The sequence below is a fragment of the Podarcis filfolensis genome (assembly GCF_964270895.1).
Source record: "Podarcis filfolensis genome assembly, chromosome: 2".
In the NCBI taxonomy this organism is placed as follows: Eukaryota; Metazoa; Chordata; class Lepidosauria; order Squamata; family Lacertidae; genus Podarcis; species Podarcis filfolensis.
The window spans coordinates 82,145,922-82,173,717 of NC_139605.1; the positions used below are offsets into that span (position 1 = coordinate 82,145,922).

The 27,796-nt window shown below is 43.5% G+C and overlaps 1 protein-coding gene across 3 annotated transcripts; it reads left to right on the plus strand.

Moving 5' to 3' along the window:
- The first annotated feature begins 162 nt into the window (after positions 1-162).
- Positions 163-27,795, plus strand: PCP2 (Purkinje cell protein 2). 3 transcript variants are annotated; one of them, XM_083599932.1, is made up of 7 exons: positions 168-317; positions 2,711-2,773; positions 3,061-3,241; positions 5,104-5,222; positions 13,495-13,618; positions 14,749-14,912; positions 18,276-18,445. In XM_083599932.1, the coding sequence occupies exons 1-7, from the start codon at positions 183-185 to the stop codon at positions 18,279-18,281; spliced, it is 792 nt and encodes a 263-aa protein (XP_083456058.1). In that variant the 5' UTR covers positions 168-182; the 3' UTR covers positions 18,282-18,445. The 3 variants fall into 3 exon arrangements, with proteins under 3 accessions (XP_083456057.1, XP_083456058.1, XP_083456059.1); XM_083599933.1 differs by lacking the exons at positions 168-317; positions 18,276-18,445 and adding exons at positions 731-764; positions 26,832-27,795; XM_083599931.1 differs by lacking the exons at positions 5,104-5,222; positions 18,276-18,445 and adding an exon at positions 26,832-27,795 and having other exon boundaries at positions 163-317; positions 3,061-3,237.
- The last annotated feature ends 1 nt before the right edge of the window (position 27,796 follows it).

The window sequence follows — 27,796 nt, forward strand, 5'->3', positions numbered from 1 at the left end:
ATCACAGAATGTTCTGGATTGGACCTGGGGTTTAGCTACCCCCTGGGATATAACTGGCCAACCTTTTGGGACCAATGAGCACATTTGGAATATTGAGAAAATGCCATGTGTGCCAATCGCAAAATAGCTGTGGCGTAATGCAAAATGGCTGCCACATCCAAAAGAGCAGTAAAAGAAAAAGAATGGTGCCTCATCAGCTGGGGGTGGGGAAGAGCACCTACATGAGCTACCACTGCACTTGTTCACAGAGAGAGCTTCTTTTGATGTCTCCTCTGCTCAAAACAGATGGGACTGTGGGTATCAAATCCTGGCTTAAGGTGGGTGAGTACATAAACGCCTTTTTTATTTATTTACACAGTGCCAGCTCAATGTTTTGAAAATATAAGATGTTACAGAGCTGTGGTATATTTAAATTTAAATTTCATTCAACATACTTTAAAAATCCCACTCTTATGCGGCCCTGGTTTACCAATGCCCTCCCCATGGGCACCAGTGCCCCCACCAAGTCCTACTGCAGTGCCTACTTCCATTCTCTTTGGGTTATGTCTCTTTGGCTAGGCCTAGAGTGGGCCTGAGCACGCCCATTTGCAATACTCAGTTTTGATTGGATGCCGGGAATAGTGGGTCGTGGTTGTGATTGGATGCCTCCCCTCTTGTCTCGATGCAACAGAGACTTCACTTGGAGAAGAGGCACCACTAGGCTTTGGTGAGCAAGCCATGGTGACCATGGTACATAGAGGTTTGAGGGGACGATGTCAGAACTTGTGAGGCCCACCTCATGCCAGCAGCTGCAGTACTGAGCACTTGCCCAAAGTGTTGTTTTGGGCCTGGCTAAAGGGACTTAAAAAAAACCTGAAGAAGGGGGTTTAGTTCTTTGTTTACACTTGAGGTAGTGCCAGGGGAAAGGGGGGGGACTCCCTTTGCTTGGCTGCCTTCACAGAAGCTGCTTCTCCTGTTCCAGAGCGGACAGATGCTTGTTCACATTTTAGAAAGGGGGTGCTGGAGATGGCAGGGTGGATTCCCACCCACTGGCTTGCCTCCACATAGCCTGAGTGCTTGCTTGCCCCCCAATGGTCACTTTTTCTTTAAAAGGGTTGCTGGAATCTCTGGGGCATGCCTCACTCCGGACTGTTAGAAGTTGCCTTGTACCAGCTCCAGCCCTTGGTATATTTGGCTCAGTATTGCCTACTTTGCTGTTTGGCTGTGGTTTCGCACTGAGGACATTTCCATCCCTTACCTGGAGATGTCAGGGAATGAACCCAAGACCTTCTGCACTCAAAGTAGATGCCTGCCATTGAGCTATGGCCCTTCCCCATTGGTTTGCCCTTCTTCCCTGTGAAAGTGGTATGTTACTGGCTTCAGGATTTCTCCTTCATTTTCACCAGTGTGTGGGGGGTGGGGGTGGGGGTGTTCAATAGAATGAAGGCAGACCTGTGCCCCCTCCACCCTGAACTTACCTGAAATCTATTCATGCAGTATAGCTTCACATGAAAACTTTTCCTTCACAAGCATGATCTTTACGCAAGATATGTCCAAAAGCAGCATCAGGCACAGAACACATCTGTCTCAATGAACTTTGAAAAAATAAAAATTACAGATACGTTGCTCTTTAGCGCCAACCCAAATCTGTGGTGTGGAGCCATATGGATCTTTGTGATCTTTACAAGGACACACCCCCCCCCCCAAGAAAAACCTATAGACATATAAAATTTGTAGGTGTGGACTCAGATTTGATTGTGGTTTGGAGCAGATGAGAAAATAATAAGAATTGACACATCTGTGGCATGGGATGCGCTGGATCTCTGATTTCAGTCCATTGCGACAAATGTGATCTGTGATTTGACAGTGCTTGTTGAACATCAAGTATAAAAACCATGCCAAAGTACTTCAGTCTCCCTAGTGTCTAGGTAATTCAGGAGAAACTCACTTTTTTTGGTGGCGAAGGAGGTTTCTGGAATATGCTTGGCTGTTTACATACCCATGTTGCAAACATTTTTAATTAGTCTTCTCTGCACCATTTTTTGGTTGTGTCTCTTCTGCTCTTTTAGATGTGACAGACATTTTGTGATGTGTCATGCCCAACAATAGCCACTTTGTGATATGCCACACGCTACATGGCAGCTATTTTGCAACTGCTACCCACATCCCTTTATCAAAATTATAAATGTGTCCTGAAGTTCAAAAAATTTGGCAACCCCTGGGTGTTCACCCTCCCAGTGTGACAACAAAACAACAGCAGAAGGTATTAGAAATATATTAAACAATAAGATGAAGTGACAACAACATTAAGTAACATTAAAAACAACACCAGAAGATAAACTTGTTATTAAAATGCAGTGCCATAAAATCACCCAAAAGCTCACTGGATTTTTTTAATGGTTTTTCTCAAAGCCAGCAAAGTCCTAGAGAGGATATGTCAAACACAGGATACTGTGAAAAGATTGTGCAAGTGTTTTCACAGATGCCACCACAGAGAAGGCCCTGTCCCTGATAACTATTCAGTTAATTTATATACAGTTATGATGTTCTGAAATGAAACATCAAGATCTATACTGATCTGAATTAACACTATATATTTCTAAACAAAAAAATTAGCAAGCTCCATGGGGATGACCCAGACTGTCCAGGAGGCTCTTGTCCTGAGATACAGCAACGGTTTCGTTGGGGCCTGTCTTGCTGCCTATGTTGTCTAATTATGTTTCTCTCTCAGCATATCTCATCCCAGGCCATCACTGCAACATCATATCATCAAAGTGGGAACATGTCTGCCCAGGTAGGGATTTTTTTCAAAGGAGAGGTTACTGCTGAACTTGGGATATATTTAGAGAAAATGCTTACAATTGGTCTCAGTGGCCTTTTGGGGAGCATAAAGCATAAGCCTTGAGAAGCCCATTCCTGGCCACCTGTGTGACAATCACCAGAGAATCCAAATGGCTGAGAAAGCCAATCAGTTTGGAAAGAAACTGGCAAGTATAGGGAGGAGGAGGGCAGAGGGTAAGGAAACCAGCATATCCCTCATGCATTTCCCCATCTGATCCTTTGACTTGGACATTTTTGTAGGTGGTGAAGAAGAAGAGTCTTGGGAGTGTTAAGCGTCCACGGAAGTTCTTCCTGTGCTCTCTCAGGGCTCTGTCCATGCCTGGCCGCCAGTACCAAGCCTTGCCTAGTGCCTTTCTTGGTGACTATGATGCCAGCACCCGCTACACCAGCACCAAGAATACCAAGATGCCTCATTCAGTGAGTGAGTGACATGACCCGTCCCCCAAGTCTCTCCTCTGTCCTTCATCAGGCTACCCTGTTTGTTGGTATTTACCATCAGGGTCAATTTCTACTCACCTTACTAGTCATGCGCACCCTATTCCGGACCCTGCTGCCAACATTTGCTGGGCAAGTTGCCTAGAGTAACAATATGGCTCTGCTTTAATCTGGAGGCAGAAGTTAGGGCCACAGTTGCTCTTGCAAAGCTGTACAAATCCCTTGGCATCCCTGCGTCTCAAAAGATCCACTTGCCACCTGTTGAACTCAACAGCTGGCCAACTGCACCAGCTGGACCAGGTCAACCTTTGACACTCAGCCGCTCTTCCTCATACTGCAGATGTATTTAGGCTCAGTGGACTGGGCCTGCCTGTGTACCTGCTTTCTCCACCAGCCCTCATCTGCAAATAGTTCATGACTAACAACTTTCCCAGCCCTTTCCCCCATATACTTATTTGCTATGAAAGCCCACCTTTCCCCTTAAGAACCTTATAGCTGCTGCAGATAGTTGTTGACAATCCCCATCCACCATCAACCTTCCAACTTTAACTTCTATACAAGAAAGGGCTTCCCACAATTTAAACACTTATATGCTTCATGCAGCAAGCACATCCAGAACACAAGCTTCTTGGCCACAACTCATATATTTGAGCTTTTATTCCATGGGCCAGAAATAAGGGCATACAGCAATGCTCACGAAATCCACTACCTGGTTCAATTTTATCCCCATGTCCCACTATCAGAAAGGAAAGTATAAAGACAGGATCGAAAGATCCTGCTTACCTCAGAGAACATTGGCTGTTTCCTATTACCCTTTTACTTCTATAGGGGTGTGGCAGAACACTGTCAGAACAATTTCCTCATTTCTAATGTGTGGGGCTAAATATATGAGTGAGATAAGAGCGCAAGAAAGGAAATTCCATGCTCAGATAACTGTTAATGAAGTAACAAATTAGAGATTAATTCACTTTATTGCTACCTACTTAGTACAGGCCAGTGACTTTCTTCCCGTCACTATTGTGCCAAGCATTTATTAGTGTAGGACTCGCAAATGGCCTTTTATATCTCTAGGAAGAGTGTTCACAAATATGTGTAGCAGTGCATTCTTGACTGGACCAAGTCTTACCTCCCATATCACCCCAGAGGGCTGTGAGTCAGCTTGAGCCGGAATTCACAGTGGCTGGCCAAGCACTAAGGCCTGTAGCTGACTCAGCTACCAGGCCCCGAAATGAGTAGTGTCGTATCATGTCAGAGGTGTAGTACATCTGACTTGAAAGTGGACCTCACGAGAAGTCAGATCATGGCTTGATTAGGGCAAGGGAAACAAGGACTGTGCTAGCAGCCTGGATGACGCCAGATCAAAACAAATGTAGTGGCGAGAAGGAAAGGCATGTGCTTTCCTCAGTTTCCTTGTGGTGCAACACATGTGCATGTACACACATGGGAACACATAAGCACACACACACTCACTAACAAAGTGTGTGTTGGCTCTTTTGAGACAATTATCCAGGATAATCTTTATGCAGATTACGGGGATCCGATGGAGGGAGCAGATTGGACGCCTGTGTTTATTAAAATATGGATTTTGATCTCCTGTGTGGAGAGAGTGAGGCTGTGCGGGGGAGAGGGTGGCACTGAGCCGGCGAGGGGGTGCTTACTGCTGTAGTTCTGTATAAATCACTAAGAGCAGCGGGCATCAGGACTGTCAGAGTGGCCAGAGGGCAGGGAAAGTGCACAGCGCCGACAGGTCCTGTACCACCAACTCAAGGGGATAAACAGCTTTTTCGCTGGGGGAAGGAACCTATTTTGAGCAGTACTTACAGGAGGGGTGTTTCACAATGACAACAGTAGAAGCCAAAACTGAAGAGGAGGAGAAAAAGGAGCCAGATTCAGCACCAGCTCCAGCTCCAGAGGCATTGCCAGAGGCAGCGCCAGAGGCAGCACCAGCATCCAACCCATCAAGCGGGGTAAGGTTGGCCTGGACATGGTGGGACGGGCTGCAAATAGAGGTCTTCATCCAGTTTTTCCACTGCTGTGGGACTTAGAATGTCTGTGGCAGCCATTGAGTTTGGGCTCAGGGGTGGGGGAATGGGCTGGGGGAGTGGCATTTATCCAAAAATAGGGTTGGCCGATAGAAGCGAAAGAAGTAGGAGTCATTTATGGACAGGTGGGACCCACAATTAATTGGATACCGTTTGAAAAGAAAATGCGTCACACATTCTGTTCTGGTAGCATTCTGACATGTCCATTTCTGATGGCTCTCTCCCACTCCTTTCATTTGGTGCTCAGATGTCAACCTTCTCTCCTTTATTAGTTTCCTCATTATGTTCTGCCCTTTCCCTCCACATCTGATAGTCATTCTTAGTTGGTTGTGTGCAATGGGGCACTTTCTTCCAGTTATGGTTTTCTGTGTGACTACATTGCCAGCGTCTATTTGTCTATAACCCCTGTGTGTTTCTGTCATCCATGGCCTTGCTTTCTTGTGTGACATTGATTCATGTTTTCATGAGCATTACTCAATAACCCTTTCCTTCAGTGACTTCACTTTATGGATTGGTATATTTCTGACCACATTTAAATGTGAGAACTAATGATATAAAGTTGATATAATTGAAAGAAACTATAATATGAACAGGTTGGTTTTTTCTCCAGCTAATTGGCAATTACATGCGAGTGCATGTACAAACACAAAATCCTTTTATCAACGTTAAAAGTTAAAGAAAAATGCTGTCAAAGTGATACCCAGCTTGATGGGGTAGCAGTTCTGCACAACGAGGTCTAGATTCTTTGGTTCTTGGGACCTTTCTAGTCATATGGTACTTCACAGGCTAAAGCAGTAGTGGGAAACCTGTGGCCCTCCAGCTCTTGCTGAACTACAGCTCTCATGCTGGCTGGGGATGATGGGAGTTGGAGTCCAACATCTGGAGGGCTTTCGGTTCCCCACCCCTGGTTCAAAGCAAGGCCACATTCTGAGATACAGGAACACAAGAAGCACCAATTCAACAGGAAAACATCTTGTGGAAACTAGGGATTCTGAACAAGATTAAAGGGTTATAGTAGAAACACGAAATCTACTTTTGAACATCTAGGGCAACATGGTAGCAAGACAGAGGACAAATGCAATATCTGGTTGGGTAAGGAACATGGCACTTTGAGGTTCCTGAGAATAATATTCTGACTATTCTTTGACCCTTCATTTTGAAGGATGTTGAAAATTCAAGAGTGTTGAAAAAAGCAGCTGTGGGTTTTAGATTTAAAAATAAATGGGCTTGATAGTAAGGAGCTGAATGAAGAGCCTTTGCTAAGAGTGGTTGGGGAAAAAATATATGAGGCAGACTGTTTAGGGAAGAGATGTCATTCCCTGTCAGTGGTTACTTGAGCCTTGAAGTCTGAGATGGTTAAAAAAAAAAAAAGCCTAGCTGGGCCACATTTATTCATTTGAATCACACTGCCAGACGTAGTGACTAACCTCACGTATAAATAAGCATATCTTTGTAGCCAAATGCCCCCATTAAGTTTAATTTTTCAGTTAGTGCAGCAGGAGGACCAGACCACACGGTTAGAAAGGAGATTAATCCCTTAATTCTGAACACTTGCTGGCTTCGCTCCAGTGCTGACTGATATTCCTCCCTCCCCCTCCATGTCTATCACTTCCTCTACAGTTTGGCCTCAATCCCCTTTGTATCAGCTTAACCCTGCCAATTCTTAGTTGCTGATTTCCAATAGGGTGCTCTGTTCTCTTTGCCCTCTCATGTCTGGTTTCTAAGGTACCCTTGGTGTTTTTTTCTAACCCAAGCATACCTCAGGTTTCCTAATGCGATAGGGTTGGGTGTCTTTCTTTCAAAGCTAATGTACAGATCAAGCACCAGCAACAGGGTGGGCTAGAGGAGTTGCCCTCCAACTCTATGATTCTATGTGTACTGCTTCCAGTTTCACCAATCTGACCCCTGCCACCTGACCCCTAGGGCTAAGATGTTATTGACTACCCATCATCTTTGTATATTGTGTATTGTGCATTCATCTTCCACAATCACCACTCCCTTCCTCTATATACTGTGACCTTGTTATATGATACCTGAGGCCTTCCTCCCCTAAGCAACTCCCCTGGTGCATCCAAACACTTCCATTTATTGTTCTTCCTTAACATTGTAGTTGGATCTTTATCCTTCCCCACTTTCCCCTAGTCAATGCTGGAAAGTTATCGGAGGAAGTGAAGCCAGGAGCTAGTAAGGTGCCAGGACACCTCAGCTTGACAGTGATCAATTTCTTATCCCTTCACATTTCTGTGTCGTGTAAATGGCCATCTTTGTTGATGGCTTCCCCCTCAAATGATAGCTTATAGATTTGGAAGAAAACATCCCTTCCTCTATATGGTGGAGAAGGGCAAGATGATGATGATGATGATGATTAAATAATTTGTTTCCTGCCCATCTGACTAGGTTTCCCCAACCACTCCAGCATATATAAAAATATAATAAAACCTTACTTCTAGTAATACCATCCCTTCTCCAGTATATTTGATGCCTGCATAGTCAGTAAACAAATAGGCAATCACATGGACAACTTTGCAAAGCTACTTCTTCGTTCTGTCTGCTCACCAAAATGAGTAACCCTCCTTGACACAGAAAAGGCCTACTGTACCTCTTGGATTGGAGCCCTATGACTCTGAATCTTATATATTGGCTTATCTTTGCCTTGAGAACCTCTTGACCCACTTAACCGTGAAATGGTAAATAATGCTTCCGCAGCTGTACAATGCAGTCAGATATTGGTTGAATTGTTTTGTGAAATTGTGGGAGGATGTGGTGAATTCAGTTGCTCTGTCTCAAAATAAGGAAGAGCAAAGGTTGATTTCATGGCAAGGGTAATAGGCTGCAGTGCTTCCTTGAATCAGTGCTCTCAGGTTTGGAAGAGCAAGTGGGGAATAGATCAATTTAAGATGCAGAGGTTACATGTCTACATTTGTGGTAATGATTTATAAACAAGCAATGGATGTTGCCTTCCACACATTTATATGTAGATGATTTCCCACCCACCTGCTGTTATTTCCCATCTACCTGCTTTCTGTGTGTGAGTGTACAATGCAATGGAAGAATTATTATTTGATACGATATAGGGAGAGAAATATAAATAGGGCACAATGGGAGAACCAAATAGCAACACTCGTTTCTTTTTTTTTAACAGCTAAAAGGGGGTTATGAAGAACTATTTGTAGATAGCTGTAATAGAGACAAAAGTGTGTTGCTGCCAACCCCAGAAATAAGGGGTTTGGGGATTGTTAAATGTTGCCAGATGACTTAGAAAAATGACCACAATTGTCTGGCTCTTTCAGTAACAGTATATTCTGCATATGGGACTCATGACAGCTTTATGCTGTTTTAAGTTATTGTGTTAGAATTGTGGTGTTGTTGTTGTTGTTTGGTGGTCAATGCAATTTTGTTCATGCCTATTTGATGCACCTGATCCTATCATCATACTACAAGAAATCACAGTGCTGTAACAATCTGTACTGTATTACACTTGTACCGGTATACAACCATTCGCTGAGCCAGTGTGCGACAATGAATGTTCATGAACATTCTGTCAAGATATTTGCAGGCCAGCTTTTCTAATGGAAAACCTTTTATACATATAGGGTCCAGGGATGGGAATAGCTTCGGAGAAACAGATTGAGGGCTGGAAAGAGAACCCAGAAGGTAGGAAAGATTTGGGGTGCCCCGAGTCAAAGTAATTGAAGGAGAGGAACAAAGTAGGCAATGGGCTAAGAAAGGGGAGCCTGAAGAAAGGAGACAGCTTCAGGGGGGAATAATCTGAGGCAATTTCACATATTGATTTGGACTCATGCTACAATTCTTTGGGTGCAGGTTTTCAGATACTTTGGAATATCTGAGTTTGGAATATTTGAGTTGATGCAATTAGTTTGTAGCCAATGCGAAGCATATATGCAAACACACACATACTCATCTGTATTCCACAACTGCAAATGTGGAATGTTTGCTGATGTGACAAGATAGTCACAGTTACAGGTTGGTTGTGTGTTGTTGTGCATGCATAAGCAGCAGGATTACTGTGGTGCATCAGACTTTTAAACTTTAAAAGGTGTGAGGTGGTGATGGATTGCAGGACCTTCCATTCCATTTACACTTCCACTGACATTCCCTTGCCTTGCAAAGCTATGAAGCTCTGAGTTTTTATGGCTCTGGCTGTTTGAGGATTCCCTTTTCCCTGTTTACTATTTTCCCTTACATTCTGTTCTACTTTTGCAAATCTTGGAGCTTCTCCAAACCTGCTGACACCTTTGCCTTGTACACGGCCAGTACCATTTTGCCTACATAAATAATGTCACTCCCAGCCTGAACACTGGAAATAAAGGGAGTGATGTGCTTGTGCAAATAATGTTTTCAATAGTGCATTATATAATTTGTTTGGGTTCATTTTGGATAATTTATTTTGTGTTTGTGCCTGCTGTCTCAGATTAGGAGCAGGCAACCTGCGCTCCATTGGGACACGTTCAAGAATACCAACTAAGGACTACTATTGCCAGGAGAAAGAGGCTGCAGCTGCCTAATTGCTCCACTGTGGCCAGCTGCACTATCACAACAAGTCACAGGCTTGTCATACAACAGAGGGTGCTGATTTTAGGGAGTTTTTATTCCTAGGCTCTGTGATGTAACCCCAAAACAGTTCCCCAAAATATTAAGCACAGGCCGCTTCAGTATACAGCACTTCAGTATATAGCTGCACTCCCCTTCTTAACTGAAACAGGAAAGATGTCAAACTTTGCGTAATGTTGTTTGTTATTCTTCGTACTGTGTCTAGGAAAGAATTTTTCTTTTGTAATCTTTAAAAAACCAAGCAGCTGTGTTGTATCCTGGTGGTGTATCCAGCAGCATTTTTTAAAGTAAAGAACAAAGCATGCATTTGCAGACACTTCATTGTGAAAAGAAAAGAAAAAGTCCTAAAAGGAAATTGTATAGATTTTAATCCCTTTTTAAAAAAAGTTTTTGTAAAAGGCTTCCTCATATTCAAGTCAGAAAGAAACTTTCTGACCTGCTGGGAGCCCTCAAGTTATATCTAGAAGATGAAAGAGAAGGCTTGCTAAAGCAAGCACACCTGGAAGACTGTTCCAAACCCCCCCAACCTCCACCCTGCACCTCAATAATTTCTCATAATGTAACAGAACAGAAAAAACATACCTGGGTGAGATCAATGGCTTTCCAACCATGTGGTTTTCCTGAAGTGAATGTTGACATTATTCCCACATAGATAGTGAAATAAATTTTCTTTGAACCTAAAACCCAATTTGCATTTTAATATGAAAATCTAATGTTCTAATGAAATATTAATTTCTAAAGAAAAGGAAAAGGTAACTTGTGTAAGCCTATAAAAAATTCAAAAATCCATATTATGGCAATACGTTTATTAGGCCAACACAAAATAGTATACAAATTTATGGAGCCAATTATGATATAGTTTTAAAAAACCCAAAACCAATGGGGTGCATGGATTGGCAAAAAAACCCCACACAACTGGGCAAAGAATGAAAATAGAGTTTGTGGATTCCATTAAAAACCTGCTGCCTTTCCCGATAATTCAAACACTGTACAAAATGAAACTTAGCTCCATATAGTATAATAGTTAAATCACATTTAACAGTTAAAACACTGAGCTGTGAATTCAAACTTCAGATCAGCCTTGAACTCATAAGATGGATAAAAGGCAAATGGAAGATTTCACACTTAAAAAAAAAAAAAATCTCAAACCTGCACATCCAATTCTATCATTTCTAAAGCCTGAAATCCACAGACCTATGATAATTCTTATTTGAAGAAGGACAGGGGGTGGGGGTGGGGAAACCTAGCTTTCTGATGAAATAAGCCTCTTAAGGGATGTGATTTGACTATATCAATGAGAAAAATAAAAAGTGACTTGTCTGAATAAAAGCATTCCAAGAGAGGCTGTAGGAACAGCTTAGAAATCTGGTATGAGGAGGCAAGTGATAATCAGAGACTGAGAATGGCTAGGAATGTGTTCAGCAGCAGGGCTTTTTTCCAGTCTGAACTCCACTCCAGCACCCCTCCGGTGGGGGCCATTGTAAGAGAAGAAGGGCATGCCTTCCAAGATTTCTCCGATGAAAATAGGGATGTCTCATTCCATAATGATAATTTTACTATTTATACCCCACACATCTTACTATGTTGCCCCAGCCACTCTGAGCAGCTTCCAACATATATAAAAACAATAATAAAACATTAAACATTTTTTTAAAAACCTTCCCTATACAGGATTTCTTTCAGATGGCTTGGGGGTCGGAAAACTTCAAATCAGAAACTGGGACGGCTTCTCTAAATCAGGGACGTCCCTGGAAAATAGGGACACTTGGAGGGTCTGCAAGGGAGGCACCTCTTTTTGTAGAAAAATAGCACTAGTTAGCAGTATTGGGAATTAAGTAATTGAAGCGGCTGCATGGGGAGGTGGGTGGATTCTCCATTGTTCAGAGTTGCTTTAGTCAGACACAGCTGGCTTAGTTCAGCTCTTATGAACCAGAGCAAACTGGGGCTTTATGCTTCTTTTTAGCCTGAACATATTGGTGACTGAGGAGGCAGCTTCACACATTATGTTCCTTTGTAGGTCTTGTGTGTGTAGGAAATTAGATGTGCCTCATCTGTGTCAGTTCCATTACCTGCACATGCGGTAGGCAGCCCCAGTTGATTGTGGGTTCTTGCAGCAAGTGCACACCTTGAAAGATACATGGCTGTATTAGCTGTACAAGACAAGCAGTGTTCTACAAAAAAGTTATAGCCATGATGGAAATTTGTCACGTGTGTTGAGTGTGCTTGAGAGGCCTTGTGTCATTGTGTGCTCTGAGGAGCAGTCCGTCAACAAGACAGTGTCAGTTTAGGTATATGATCCTAAGGAGAGTTATTAACTGCAAGGATACTTATCTCACAGTGCAGATGGTCCATAACATAATCTTAGGCTTTAGGCTACAAAAAATCCCTTGTTTTCAGACTTTAAACAAAGTGACTATCAAACATAGGGCCAAGGTGCCTTTGGCTCCCCCAATAAATTATTTGAGGTTGCTTCCCCCCCTCCGAAGTTGATGGGCATTGCCATTCAAATGGTGTTCATGCACCACATCATGTGATAGATTATGTGGGGTGGGGCTTACCTCCCCCCTCCCAATATTTTATTCAAGTTGGCACAACTGCTGTCAAAAGATGGGTGGGTGTGCTGATCACCAACCTTCACTCCACTGGAGAATCAGACAGCATAATGGGGTAAACTAAGGGATGAGGAAACTTTTGCCATACTAAGCAGATCTGGAAACAGAAATTGGCATTATACTGAATGTGATGTGTGCATATTGTTTTTGTTGTTGTTTAGTCGTTTAGTCATGTCCGACTCCTCGTGACCCCATGGACCAGAGCACGCCAGGCACTCCTGTCTTCCACTGCCTCCCACAGTTTGGTCAGACTCATGTTTGTGGCTTCGAGAACACTGTCCAACCACCTCGTCCTCTGTCGTCCCCTTCTCCTTGTGCCCTCCATCTTTCCCAACATCAGGGTCTTTTCCAGGGAGTCTTCTCTTCTCACGAGGTGGCCAGAGTATTGGAGCCTCAGCTTCAGGATCTGTCCTTCCAGTGAGCACTCAGGGCTGATTTCCTGAAGAAGGGATAGATGTGTGTGTAGTTGGGTCCAAAAACATACACTTCAAACATCAAAAGCCAGGGTAAAGAGGCACTTGCAGAGCTGTTGTAAGGATTATTGAGATGATGTGTGTGAACTGCTTTGTACACTCAAAATACACTATATAAATGCTGAGTACTGTTACTGGTAATGCCTATCTTATGCCTACACATCCCTGTACTGTACGTAAAATGTATAGGAAGCTGTGAAACTTCCTGACTGGTTAAGTTCAACAAGGCAGAGGAAGGTGTATTCTCCACATTTCCCACAAAAATCCAGCTCTGACAGATGAAGATAGGATCAACAGAGGAAGACACTGCATAACTGTTTGTAATCCAGCACCATATAAGAGGGTTGAAAAACCCACTGGAGGCATGTGTGTGTCTCTCACCTACCTGCAGCAGTTCCTGCTGAGTGCTTTGGCAAAAGTTAGGAAACAACACAACTTTGCTCCTCATGTTGCTGATTAAAGCCAACCAGAGGGGAAGACCCACAAGGGCACAGGATAGATGATGTCAGGCCCTGTTTATTTGTTGTCCTTGTTTTGCAGTCGGGTTCCCCAGAACAAGAAGGATTCTTCAGTCTGCTGACCCATGTACAAGGAGGGCGCATGGATGAGCAACGATGCAACATTCAGATTGTTCACAACAAGAGCGGCTCAGACACTGAGAAGAGTGAGTTAACCAAGGCTGGGTGAGAGGGGCAAGTAAGGGGGCAAGTTCTGGTCAGTGGGCACATTTTTGCAAAAGCTAGCACAGCTCTTGGTCCTGACTACCCCAAGCCTAGGTGAGGTTCATCTCTTCTTGGAGGCCGTTTTCTCATAAAACTGCTGACCCCAGTCCCTACACTCAGATTTTGGTAATATGTGAACAACTGTTATGGACCTGCTTAGGTTATAAAGTCTTCCAATGCATTTGTGGATCATAGGTACAAAGCTAGCTGGAAGCATCTTTGCACAATGAAGTAAGGATGAGAGAGAGATTTGATTCAGGGTAGGACTCTGATATCTAGTCCCACTTACGCAAGCCCACACAAGGACTTCCTCTAGCACAACTGGGCTTCCACCCCCACCCCCCCACAAAAAAAATGGTTATGGGTGGTTTGGGAACACCCCCAGCACAGTGCACGAGAAGGGGGGGGGGATTGTTCCTCTTGGCAAGGTGAAAAGCTTGCGCTAATGGGACAATTGCCATAGTACTATGCTAAATTTCTCCCTCAGTTTGCGTTTAGAGGTAAAGCTGTCTTTGCACTTTTCAAAAGAATACGCAGAGCAAAATGCAACCATCTTTTCAAAAAGTAAAAACCAGGACACCCCAAAACTGTTGAACTTTTGTAAGGAAAGCCCCCAAATTGTTGAGCTTTTGTTTTTTAAAAAACGCATGCCTAAGATCTAGGACAAAATGCTGCCTTTTGGAAATCCCCCCCCCCATGTCGATTCCGCCTTAGCAGCCATAGCATAAAGTGTGCATAAAATGCATATATATCAGATAAAATATCATTTAAAAATTCATATTAGGGGAAATTGTTTTGTGAAAAATTGTATAGTAGGCATCAGTGTAATATTGGCTAAATGAGTAACTGAGTGAAACAAAAACTGACACATTTACCCACCCCCAGCGCTGTATCAGGAAAGCTGACTCCACAGAGAAATGTTGTGCTAATGGGAGGGTGCTCTTTCTGCTGGAATCTGATACCAAATACTGACTGCTAGTAGTCCATGATTCCTAAGGGAGGCAAGATCAGTCCTAGTGCTGTGCTCCCTCTGTATGCCTTTCCCTAATGCCCTTTTCTATTTCTTGGGCAGAGAACAGCCCCAGCCCACCCCCAGAGATGGACAACTTCATGGATATGCTGGCGCATACGCAGAGCCGGCGGATGGACGATCAGCGGGTCAGCTTCAACTACCTCCCAGGCTTCCAAAACGCTGACCGTAATGCCAGCAACAAACCGGCCTCTGGGGCCACCAAGGTGAGAGGGAGATGGGAAAGCAGTGGGCAGGGCAGGGAGACTCTGGGTTCTATCTTGACTTAGACATGCTTAGAGCAGAACCATTAAGTCCCAGTTAATGGGACTAATGTAAGTCCCGCATGTCTAAGTCTAGGTCCAGCCCCAAAAGTTACCTGCACAGTATAACTGTAGTACAGCTGGAAATGCACGTAAGTCAGGCTATGTCACAGTCACAGCCTGTTTCTGCAAACACAGCTTGTTTCTGGAAACAAGCAATAGGAGTTGTAGAGGCACCGTGGCTCATCGGGCTTGATGTACTTTTTAAAAATGTTTGCCCTGTCTTTCCACGCTAAAAGGTGACATACATAAACAATTCACGTCAATAACTAAAAACCATATCAAATATTGAACAATAACAGAAATGGAGAACAAGCTGAAATGGCAAAATAATGCAAATAATAGCAGTAAAAATCCTGAAAAAACATCAAGGTGAAAGCAAAATGCGAACATTTCCCCGCCAACATACCACCCTCAAAGTTCATGTATTGTTGTGCAAGCATTAAAAAAACCTGCAGAATATGTTTACTAGAGATGAAAGTAGGAGGATGAATACCAAGAAAATATAATGCATTCAATACCATGAAAAGCAGCATTGTCTATCTCCGAATAAACATCAGTTTCATCTGTGCCACTACTATGATTTTCGCTTAAAAGACATTCTACCTACTAGAGGGCAGTATCACTTGTTCCCTCAGGGCACTGCACACTAGCAGAAAAATTACCTTTTATTACTAAAATTGTTTGCATCACATTTTCTTAAAGCTAAACTGATGCTTAAAGCCCAACTGGTAACTATTGTCTGTTAACAAGAGTTTTTGCTAGTTCCCACATTCACTTGCAGCAACAAGTAGGATTCACTTATTACCATCTCTACACAGAGCAGATGGCAAGGAGTTGACACAAAGTTGGTATTATCATAATTTATTTTGCATGTCTGCATACGAAGAAGCTTCTGATTTTTGTTTGTTTGTTTGTTTGTTTGTTTCCACATTAATAGCATTCACACTTGACACAAGTAACTCAAGATTTTAATGTGAAAAAGCAGACACGCATGCATACACCCACATACCATTATGCTCTATTTTTCTCTCAAGGCCACCTTAATTCTATTTATATCTACAAAATTGTAACATACAGCAAATGTATTTATGCTTGCATATGCTATCATCATCGTCATCATTTACTTTTGTTACCCGGCCTTCACCATAAAGTCCCAGGGCAGGTTCCATCTAAAAAAAATAAAAGAGTATAATAAAATAAAACAGCCCCACCCCAAAGTGCCATACAATGCAATATGTACATATCAACAAAACAGACGGTATATGGGGAGACACTAGCAACAGTGCTTTTTTTCCTTTAAAAATGTTTAGGGGTACTCTCATTTTTACTCAAGGAAATCACCATTTTATTGTTCAAATCGGGGAAAATAAATACAGTAAATGGACAAAAGTACAAAGATTCACAAAACGTTTAGGAATATGCACACCCCTGCGTACCCCCAGAAAAAAGCACTGACTAGCAATACTGATTCAGCTGTCAAAGGCCAATGAGAAGATGTGCTTCTTCAATGACTGTGTCAAAAAACAGTGTCTGATGCCCCTGTGTAAGGAGGAAATTCCACAATTTTGTAGCCATTATAGAAAAGGCTCTCTTGCGGGCCATTGCCCTTTGTACCTCCAAGGGAGATGTACTATTTAAGTACATTACGTACATTAGGGGACTGGAATTAGCCATTACATAACCACTGTGGCCTCCGAGATGGGACTGTGGGCTACTTCATATAGTAGCTTCTCCTTCTCTTCCTTTCCCCCCATCAAGCCTACTTAGTTCTATCTACCGGCCAGACCTGCATAAACAAACACAAGGTTCTACAACACTCATTATCTGTAAATCAGTCATATTGTGCTTCTGATCTTTGAGGGCTGGAGTCAGCTAACATGTCCCACTAGCAGAAGCCTGTGCAGTGGGAATTTCCCTCTCCTCCTATGCACTCCCAAATTATTGGAGGGTCCAGGAGAACCTCCAAAACAGCATGCAGGGGGAAGAGAGGGAACATGGTTCCATCAGGCTAGCAGTAGACCTTGCATGGATGGAGCAATCTCCTCAGCGCTCTGTTGAATTCCTCCATAAAAACTAAATTACCAAACCTGTTTTCAGTGTCCTTTTGCAAAGTAGCCAATCTATCACTTTCTGCCATTGAGGAAGAGCAGGAACACACACCCTGCAGAGAAGAGCAGTTCCGCCTCAGAAGATGTCCCTCCATACATATCCGCACAATGTCTTTTCCCTGTGGCCCCATTAATACTCCTGAATGATGCACGTATTAACCTTCCTTATTGAGTCTCTTTGACAGACTGTCACTAACCCTTGCCCTGCTCGGGGTGGCCTTGTGATATTCTCCTTGTTATTCAACTGATTAACTCTTTATTTCTGTTTCTTTCCTGTGTTTTCTGGCTGGAACAACATGAGGCCTTGTCTGTGCCGTACTGTGTCGTGTCCACAAGAGGCATCTACAGGATGACACTTTCTACAAAACTTGTTCATGTCCCGGGGCTAGGTTTGACTTGGTGTCATGGATGTAAAGTGAATGCCTAGAGACATAGGGCCTCTGCAAATCTATGCACACTTCTTCTGGGCCACAGAAGGGGCATTACACATGAAGGAGCATTAGCTGAATCTAGCTAAAGAGAAAGACCAATCAGTTGTTGCATTCTAGGATCCTACTTGCCTATTGTTCTAGGATCCAAGCTTAGTACATAACACCAGACAGGGTGGGCAGTAAGGCATGCTCTGCCTTTTGACAATCCTGTGGTCCTGACATCCATGAAACAGTGAAGCAAGCTTGGGAGGCAGCTCTTTAGGTGCTGGAAATGGGTCCAGAAGTTTATGAAAGGCAAAGTTTGAAAATGCCATCATTTGCCTAGATTACGGTAATCACCCACGAATGCCCAGGGTTCAGGTAGCAGCCCCTTCCTTCCTTCCTTCCTTCCTTCCTTCCTTCCTTCCTTCCTTCCTTCCTATCCTTGGGGTGCTTGGACCTAGGCACTCAATGGCCAAGCCATTCCTAGCTTGTGGTTACAATAGATGGTTTTGGCTCTCTACAGGCAGGTGGTGTCAGGTAACACTTCAAGATGCAGGTCATCAGTGAATATGAGAAACAGCGACAGCACACACTGCATCCACCCACAGCCTCTTGGAATCTTGATGGAAGTCTGTTCAATGTTTCTGTATTTATGTGTCTGTATGTGCCATGGGCAGCTCTATAGGGAGGGAAACGCTCCCGTCCTTGGCTGCACTACCACCACTGTATTTTCTTCTTTGCAGAAATGAGTACCTCCCCAGTCCTGATCAGGGAAGGTGGCAGACAGACACCGACCTAATGCCACCAAGCACAGCACTCCGCCACTCGCCCAATAGCAACCCCTCACTGCAGTACCCGCCCTGCTCATTCTCTGTACATGCCCTGCCAGTCCAATAAAGACTCAGATGGTTTCTTCCTTGTCGGTTTCCTTAGCAGATGACCCTTAGCAGCAGGGGAGCAGGGAAACGAGAACTGCACTCTTGTACATGAAACAACCATTGCAAATAGCGTGCTCTCGTGGTGGTAAGAGGGGAGGTAAAATTGCACTAAGTCACTCCCAGCTGCTCCTGGAGTTGGAATCCTGCCTTTCCCTCTGATGAACTGAGCATAATTCACGGGTGTCCTTCATGTCACAACCACTTCAATAAATTTACACCTAAATACAGTGTCACTATTTTCAAGAAGGCTCTAGTCACGTACCGGCAATTTCAGGTTGCACAGTTAAAACCCGGTTTGGACCTCTTCTGCGACAAACTAGCTTTCTGTTCCCTCCCCAACCCATCCCAAGTTAAACTTTTTGCAATAACTGCTCCAGAAAGTGTGGGATTACATTTGCTTGAAGCAACACTGAACCTCCCTGCAAACAAGTCAGAATGTTCAATAAAGAGCCAACATCTTATAACCCCTTCGCAAATTTTGTATGAAAAAAATCAGGACAAATGCTTAACAAACCAGTCATCTGGATGCGACTCAAGTCCATGTTCCAAACCCCCTGTACCAGATGGGTAATCGGACGTTTTCACATTAGTAGTAAATGAGCAGAAAAATTGTAGGTATAGGAAAAAAGAAAAGCACATGGAGGGCAAATCTTAAAATGAGTTTAATAAAGGACCCGCAGAAGTGGCCCATAGAGTGAAAAGGTAAGTGTTGGGGGCTGAACATGGATGAGTGGGGTGGGATTGTATACACATGTTGACACACACACACACACACACACACACACACACACACCGATCATTGAACCTGTGACCCTCTGGCTGTTTTCATTGATTTCATTGAAATCACTTCCTATGAAACATTCTGAAGCAATTTAAACAAGCAACAAAATATCCACAATGAAAACATATATAAAAACAATTTCAAATCCAACACAAACGAGGACAAAAAAATCCACTTAAAAGGGCTTATTGGGAAAAAACCAAGGTCTTCAATAGGCACCCAAAAGACAGTAAAGACAGCACTTATCCGATGTATAACAGGAAGGAGTTCCAAAGGGTAGGTGCCACCACAGTAAAGGCCCAGTTCCTGTGTTACATGAAATGAACCTCCTGTAGAGACAATAACTGCAAGAGGCCCTCTCCTGCTGAGTAGTGGTGATCAGTTATATATAAGGGATGAGACAATCTTTTAGGCATCCTAGTCCCAAACTGCACAGGGCTTTGCACACTAGTACTTGTCAGGAGTTCAGCCTACACTCGAGTAGGACCCTGGCAGAGACACATGCCCAACTGGCATGTTCCCTTCCTCCTGGTCGATCATTCAGGAGCTTCAAAAGCTTTCTTCAGCCCAAACAGCACAGCGACCGATGCCAACAGACACCGGCACACTTGGGATCCACAGAATCTTCGCAACTTGCATGACAGACCTCAGCAGCTCATAATTTTTTCTAATCTATGGTACTTTATTTACATATAAACACATACAAAGCACTGCAACATGGCTCCCTCTCTCTCTAGCATCAGACAGCAAAGGGAAAGACAAAGGACAATAGTCCCACTTCACGGAACACAGTAACACAAACATCCTGTCTCCATCACTTCCCACTCTGTGGAGTCAAAACATATACCGTCATGTGATAGACAACAATCCTATGGCTGCAGTGTCACGGAGCAGGAATTCTAACAGTACTAACATCCTGAATTTAGCTTGCTATCTAATCGGCAGCTAGTGCAATCCCTTCAGTACTAAAGTAATGTGGTGGTAATATTCTACCCCAGTAAGCAGTCAAGATGCTATGTTTTGCACCAGCTGCAGCTTCTGGGGCAGCCCCACAAAAAGTACATTATAGTAACCCAGTTTGGAGGTTAATAGTACACTGATGACACTGGTTAAGCTATCCTGGTCCAAGAACAGCTGTAGGTGCCTTACTAGCTGAAGTTGCTAAAAGGCAATCCTGAAGTCAACAGGGCCTCTAATGACACAGATGAATCCAGGGTTATCCCCAGACTAGAAACCTGCTTCTTCAGGGGGAGTATGACCCTGTCCAAAACAGGCAATTGACCAATTATCCAAACTCAAGAGCTGCTCACTTACAGCACCTCAACCTTGCCAATTTCATGGCCTCTCCTGATTCAGTTGTCCCAAAGACATAGAACTGGGGATCATAAACCTATTAATGTCACCTCACCTCAAATCTAATGCCCACTCAGAATGGTTCATGTAGATGTTAAATAGCATTGGGACAAGATGGTCCCTGCAGCATCCAACAGCACAACCACCTGGGAGCCAAAAAATAATCAATCACCCATGCTCTTCTTTGAAGCACACCTCAGGGATGGGATCAGAACCACTGTAAAACAGTCTCCCAAATACCCATCTTACTGAGTTGGTTCATGGTGTCAAAAGTTGCTGAGTGATCAAGTAAGAATAAGAGGATCTACACCCCCACTGACTACGACCCTATAAAAGATCATCCATCAGGGCGATCAAGGGCAATTCAGCCCCATAAGCAGGCCTGAACCTTGACTGAAATGTATCACAATAATCAGTTTAATTCAGTTCATGTTGTTTAGACTCTGATTCCCATCAGCCCCAGCCAGCACAACCAATGGTCAGGAATGATGGGAGTCCAACATCATCTCGTGGTTCACAGGTTCCCTATCTATGCTCTAAACACTAAACTATTAATATTTGTGTTATTGCCCACCCACCCCTGAGAGTTAAGACACCCACACCCACTCCACACATTAAAATGGCAGAAGGTGCAAGAAAAGAGGTTGGGCCCCTCCAGACTGGAATTCTTCTCACGTATTGACCAATAATAGTGCCTTAGTGGTAGATTTACACACATCATGCCACTTTACTACCGGTAGTTGTTCTGTGATGCTTCCCTAAAGTTAATGCAATACTATCATCTGGAAGGACACTCTTGAATTATTGTGCACAAAAGCGGGACCATCCCAGAACATTTGTGGTATAAAAAAGTTACAGGATGTCAGCAGAAAGTTATGGGATATGCACTTATTGGAAACATAGCAGTAAGTCTGCCCCAAAATCTTTCCCGGTCCATACAGCAGTGGCGGACTTTGGGGTCTCAAATTTCAGCAGTGCCCTGTGAGATGCCAAAATTTGGTGCCCCTCCCACCCACCCTCCATGCCATTCTGAATCATAATTGCGGTGTCCCCTGCAGCTCCGTGCCCAGTGCCACTGAACCGGCCACACACACACCAAATCCACCTCTGCATACAGAATTGAAAGCAGGATCGTGTGAAACGGCCCAATACCATCCTAAGTGCAAAGTACCATGAATGCACTATAAAACAGATGCCTGGAAGAACCTTTACAAGGAGCAAAGTAGTGTTGAGCAAGGAAACAGTTACACCCCAGGCTTCTCCACTCTAAATCCCATTCTGTAGGATCAGTAGCCACTGAGCTTCTGTGATGATCATTTGCATGGAAAGTATATGGTTACATTCCCTCCAACGTTTCTCCGAGGAAAATAGGGACGGTCTGTTCTCCACCAGGAAGCATCTCCTGTGCTGGATCCTGCTTCACACATAAACGTCATCTACACATCAACATTGGTCACCTTGAGCCAATTGCAACCTCACCTACCTCACAGGGTTGTTGTAAAGAAAAAATGTGTGAGGGAAGGGATCAACGCCTTCCACAGACAAATGGAATGAAATAAAATTTTAGCTGTAAGCTGCCTTGAGTTCCCGTCAGAAAAAAAAGGTGGAACAACAACAATAACAGAAATTCTGAAAATGACTGCCACTCAGCCTAACCTACCACACAGGGTTGTTGTATGGATTGAATGAGGAGGAGAGAAACCAGGTATACCACATTGAGCTCCTCAGAGAAAAAGGTGGACTATAAATGCAACAAATGAACAAATAAAATCAAGAAACATAAACCAGATCCCTGAACATGCACAGGTAGTAACCACTCACTGAAACACAGCACAAGTAGTTGGGTGATTATTGTTGTTGTTGTTATTATTATTATTATTATTATTATTATTATTATTATTATTATTAATTTATACCCCGCCCATCTGACTGGGTTTCCCCAGCCACTCTGGGTGGCTTCCAACAGAACACTAAAACACAATAACCTATTAAACATTAAAAGCTTCCCTAAACAGGGCTGCCTTCAAATGTCTTCTAAAAGTTTGGTAGTTATTTTTCTCTTTGACATCTGGTGGGAGGGCGTTCTACAGGGCGGGTCCCACTAACGAGAAGGCCCTCTGCCTGGTTCCCTGTAACTTGGCTTCTCGTAGCGAGGCCCTCGGCGCTAGACCTCAGTGTCCAGGCAGAACGATGGAGGTGGAGACGCTCCTTCAGGTATACTGGACCGAAGCCGTTTAGGGCTTTAAAGGTCAGCACCAACACTTTGAATTGTGCTTGGAAACGTATTGGGAGCCAGTGTAGGTCTTTCAAGACCGGTGTTATATGGTCTCGGCGGCCGCTCCCAGTCACCAGTCTAGCTGCCACATTCTGGATTAATTGTACTTTCCGGGTCACCTTCAAAGGTAGCCCCACATAGAACGCATTGCAGTAGTCCAAGCGAGAGATAACTAGAGCATGCACCACTCTGGTGAGACAGTCTGCAGGCAGATAGGGTCTCAGCCTGTGTACCAGATGGAGCTGATAAACAGCTGCCCTGGACACAGAATTGACCTGCACCTCCATGGACAGCTGTGAGTCCAAAATGACTCCCAGGCTGCGCACCTGGTCCTTCAGGGGCACAGTTACCCCATTCAGGACCAGGGAGTCCTCCACACCAGTCCGCCCCCTGTCCCCCTAGAATCTTGTCAGGATTCAACCTCAATCCATTAGCTGCCATCCATCCTCCAACCACCTCCAGACACTCACACAGGACCTTCACCGCCTTCACTGGATAAAGCATGCATAAGCATGTGTGGTTGTGTATGCACACACCTCCATCTTGCTCATACCTCCTTTTTGTGCATGGGTAGTACTGTTTCGAGGTGCAGTAGTGCCATTTTGGCTACATAAGAATTAGCCCTGACCCCTGAACATAGCTAACAGATGGATTGATACTTGGGAATTATATGGCAAGAAGGTGAGCGCAAGGGGTGCATATGCATGCCAACATGTATGTATGGTGTGGTGCGTACACATCAAGTGTGTGAGCAACTACAATAACTAGTCACAAGTGTAAGTAATGGGAATAAAAAGGCAGGAAAGAGCACACATTAAGCGACTATGTGGATATGCTCCCTGGAATAAATATGGAGTGACGGCACACATATCCATCACAGCCCAACACAGAGTTAGCCACCCACCATCAGCCTTCATAAGTGCACATAATTTTATGTTGGATTGTATGCACTGGGAATCATGGGTTCCTTGGTGGCTTATGGTTCATATATAAGCAGAAAGCTCAGCCAACAAGTCTGTGATGGCCACGTTCTGATCCGGACTTAAATTTCATGTACACCATGCCCAGGTCAAATCCCACACATCAATGAGATCTACCCATGGGTACACTGATACTGCAAGTAACATAATTCCACCTTCTGTAACAGGATAAGCAGCTGTCAGCCAATGATTAACAGAGTGAGACTGAAGAAAGTGGGTGCAGACTGGCTTCAGCAGCTACCCTGAGCCAGCCATTCCTCCTCTTTTTAAAAGGCACTCTGGAAGCACACAAACATCAGCAAATTAAGTTGGCAGCAGAATCACTGATTGAAACACATGAACACACATTGGCTTCCTGGTGCGTCTTCTGTCTCCATTCCAAGAGTGGATGCATGTATTCAGAGATCAATGTGGATCTGTTCTTGTGAAGAGATTCACCACGTACACTGCTGCTTTGCCATCTTATGTTCAGCAAGGATTAAAAAGGGGGAAAAAAGGCATGTATATAGATGTCTGCCACAAGCTATCTGGCCCAAAGTTAGCTTTGCACTGGGAAAAAAGGGTTTTGCAAATCACCCAAAGCACATTCGAAAGTGCTGATCTCCACACTCCCACGGCACAGAAATGAAGAGGTAATTATTGCCGGGAAAGGGCAAATTCTACCGCTAGAGCCAGGCAATTTGAGGTTGGGTTGAGAATGTGTAGCAACTCATCCAGATCTGCCTCTGAAGTGTACGACACCTTGATTCCCTGGACAGTAGACAAGATACTGGCTGACAACAGTAATAGGAACCACAGTGCTTCTAAATTCTTTGGCTGCACCATAATTCATCTTCCTTCTTCACACTGTGCTAACGCCTAAGCCCTCCATCCTACTTCAGTATCAGACTCCGTATTTGCAAACTATGAATAACCCCTTTAAAAGTGAAAGAGTGCACGTAATTAAATCTTTAAAGTAACCTTTTCGCTGATCCCCTCAGGCCACTCTTCCCTGAAACACAAACTGTTCCAGACCCTTGAAACTTGAAGGATATACGGATCTGGCCAGAGGCACACGGAAACCTTTTGCCAACCTGGTGCCCAGGGCCACCACAGTGCCTGAAAGAGCCAATTGGGTGGTCCTGTTGCATTTTGGGTTGTGAAAAATTGGATTTGGTAGGTTGAGGGAATGGCAAGCACTTTACCCATGGAGTCTTTTCTGAATAGGTTGTGTGTGCTCATGTATGCTGTATGTGTGGTTGAAAGAGCAGCACTTGGGCAGAGAGGAAGAAATGAAATTTGTAATCTGCATTTATGTGTGGACTCTGAGAGGGAGGGATGCAGGAAATGAAGGCCTGTGGAAACTGAGCAACACTGGTAAGGAACCTAGCTATGGAAATAGTACTTAAAAGTACAGGCTAAGTTTTTATCTTCTGCTTTCCGTGTAATAACAAATGTTGTCATCCATCTCACCTAAACTTGAATCCCCAAAACATACACACACACACACACACACGCACACACACACAACCAGCTTATCAATCAATATATCCATTTACATTTCCCCCTGTTGTTTATCCCCCCTCCCCCCCCCATGACTTCCCTCAGTTCCTCTCTCCGGTTTCTTTACACATATTATCCTCTGCATATTGTAAAATTGTACATACTATTGCCTTATCTATCATATATTCAACAAATAAATTTGTGGATGTTTATTCAAAACCTGCCAAGGAGTCCAAATCATTTTGTTGTCTTTTTAAATAATTTGTGAAAAGTTCCCATTCTTCCTTGAAGTCACAATTGTCCTTGTCACACAGTTTACATGTCAACTTGGCCAGTTCAGCATAGCTCATCAATTTTTCTTGCCACTGTCCTTTCGTTGGGATCTCCTCATTCTTCCAACTTTGTTGGAAGACTCTTGCCGCTGTTGCAGCATACATAAATAAGTTTTTTATTTTTCTTGGCAGGTCTTCCTACAATCCCTAACAAAAATGCTTCTGTTTTTTTTACAAATGTCATTTTAAACATTTTTTTCAATTCATTATATATCATTTCCCAAAAAATTTTAACTTCTCTACATTCCCACCACATATGATAGAAAGTACCTTCTTTTTCTTTACATTTTCAACCCGGTTTTGTACATTTTTGCTATTTGTACTGGTGTAATATACTATCTATACATCATTTTCATATAGTTTTCTTTCAGCAGAGAACAGTCAGTAAATTTCAAATCTACCTTCCACAGCTTTTCCCAGTCTTCAAACTATATAGTGTCCTATATCTTGTACTCATTTGCTCATAACTGATTTGACCTCTTCATCTTTTGTTTCCCATTCTAGCAGAATACTATATACATTCTTCAGCAGCTTCACTTCTTCTTCTATAACTTGTATAGCTAAACCCTTTCTTATTATCTTCCTTGTACATCTCATTGTATTTGTCTGTAATGCAGCCAACTCTGAAAATGGTCTTTAATTTCCTCATAATCTTTTAATTTCTATTTTCCTTCTTAATCTCTCAGGAATCTCTATATGTAGGCCACGTCCCCTTTTTATACCGAGCGGTTTGAGTAACGAAGCTTCAATTGGTGATAACCACCAGGGTGCCCAAAACGTCTTTCAATAGATGTGTCCCTTTCACAACTGACGCATCTTTTCCAGATGGTTTGGAAGTGATGTGACTTAATAGACCAGAGTTGCCTGCCCTTAGGAGGACAGAAGACCTTGAGATTCTACCCAGTGCTCAGAGCTGTTGGTATAGTAATGTGGACTATACGAGTGACAGAAAAGGGTGGATGGTGATAATGGTGGTTCTGATGGGGAACTCGAGGTTGTTTACTGCACAAAGCTGCTGCAGTCGGGATTTGAATGTACAGGAAGGTATAATCTATGTTCATGCAGGCTAGTCTTAGGCTATCAGGGTCATGGATGAGATTAGATGCCGAATGAAAGAAGAATCTGGGATGAAACTGACTTTTCTCTTTGCTTCAACAGGAGAGCAAGGACTTGGCTTTACCAGAAGGCGCCGCTTCAGATATATCAGTCGTTCCCATTGCACCCATGGATGATTATTTCTCCTTCATCAACCGCATCCATGGCAAGCAGCTTGAAGCTGCTAAGGGCAAAGTAAAAAGTCCAACCCCCAAACCTGTCAGTGCCCAGGATCCTAGCACTTCCTCCTAAAGGCGCAGATCTGCAAGACCTCCTCTCCCAAATCTACCATGCTTTGCTTTAACCTCACATTTCCTCCACGCAGCAGTAGGGATGTAATCTACAAATATTTTTGATAACGAGGTTCTTTCAATGTCCTTGCATGAGATATTTGTCAAGTCCTACTACCCAAGACACAAGCACACACCTTGTTTCTCAAATCCACTAAGCCCTGGCACTGCTTCCCCATCGGATGCAAGCAGTACTACCCACAAAGTCCCCCTCCCCACATACACATCAGATTCCTCTACTTCTATCCCTCTTAACATGCCTAGCAGTGTTCCCTTGGACACTGAGGCAAGTGCTGCCTCAAATGTATAAATGCAATTAAAAAAGGTTTCTCGGAACAGAGTGTAAAATGGGTAGTCATTTATGGAACAGGGTCATGTCCAGCAAGAACAGAACACTGTGAAAGTACGTTGGATTTTGAATATTGAACTATCAAGCTTTCAATGCACTGGGTGATTACACAATGGGACTGCCAGAATTACAGAGTTCTTGGGGGGGGGGGTGGATTGTACTTTTAGTTTTCAGAAGTCACAAGAAGTTTGACAAAATGTAAAAGAGAGATCACGGCAGGCTGTTCACCTGCAGCACCAAACTACTTTTCTCCCGTCTTCATAAAACTGCAGGATATATTCCAGGAAATCAACGGCCTGTTCATCCATCTGTTTTGCATCCATGCTTTTAGCAGCCCATTCACACTAAACAATAGTTTATTTTACTATGGTTTAATGTGATGTGCAAAC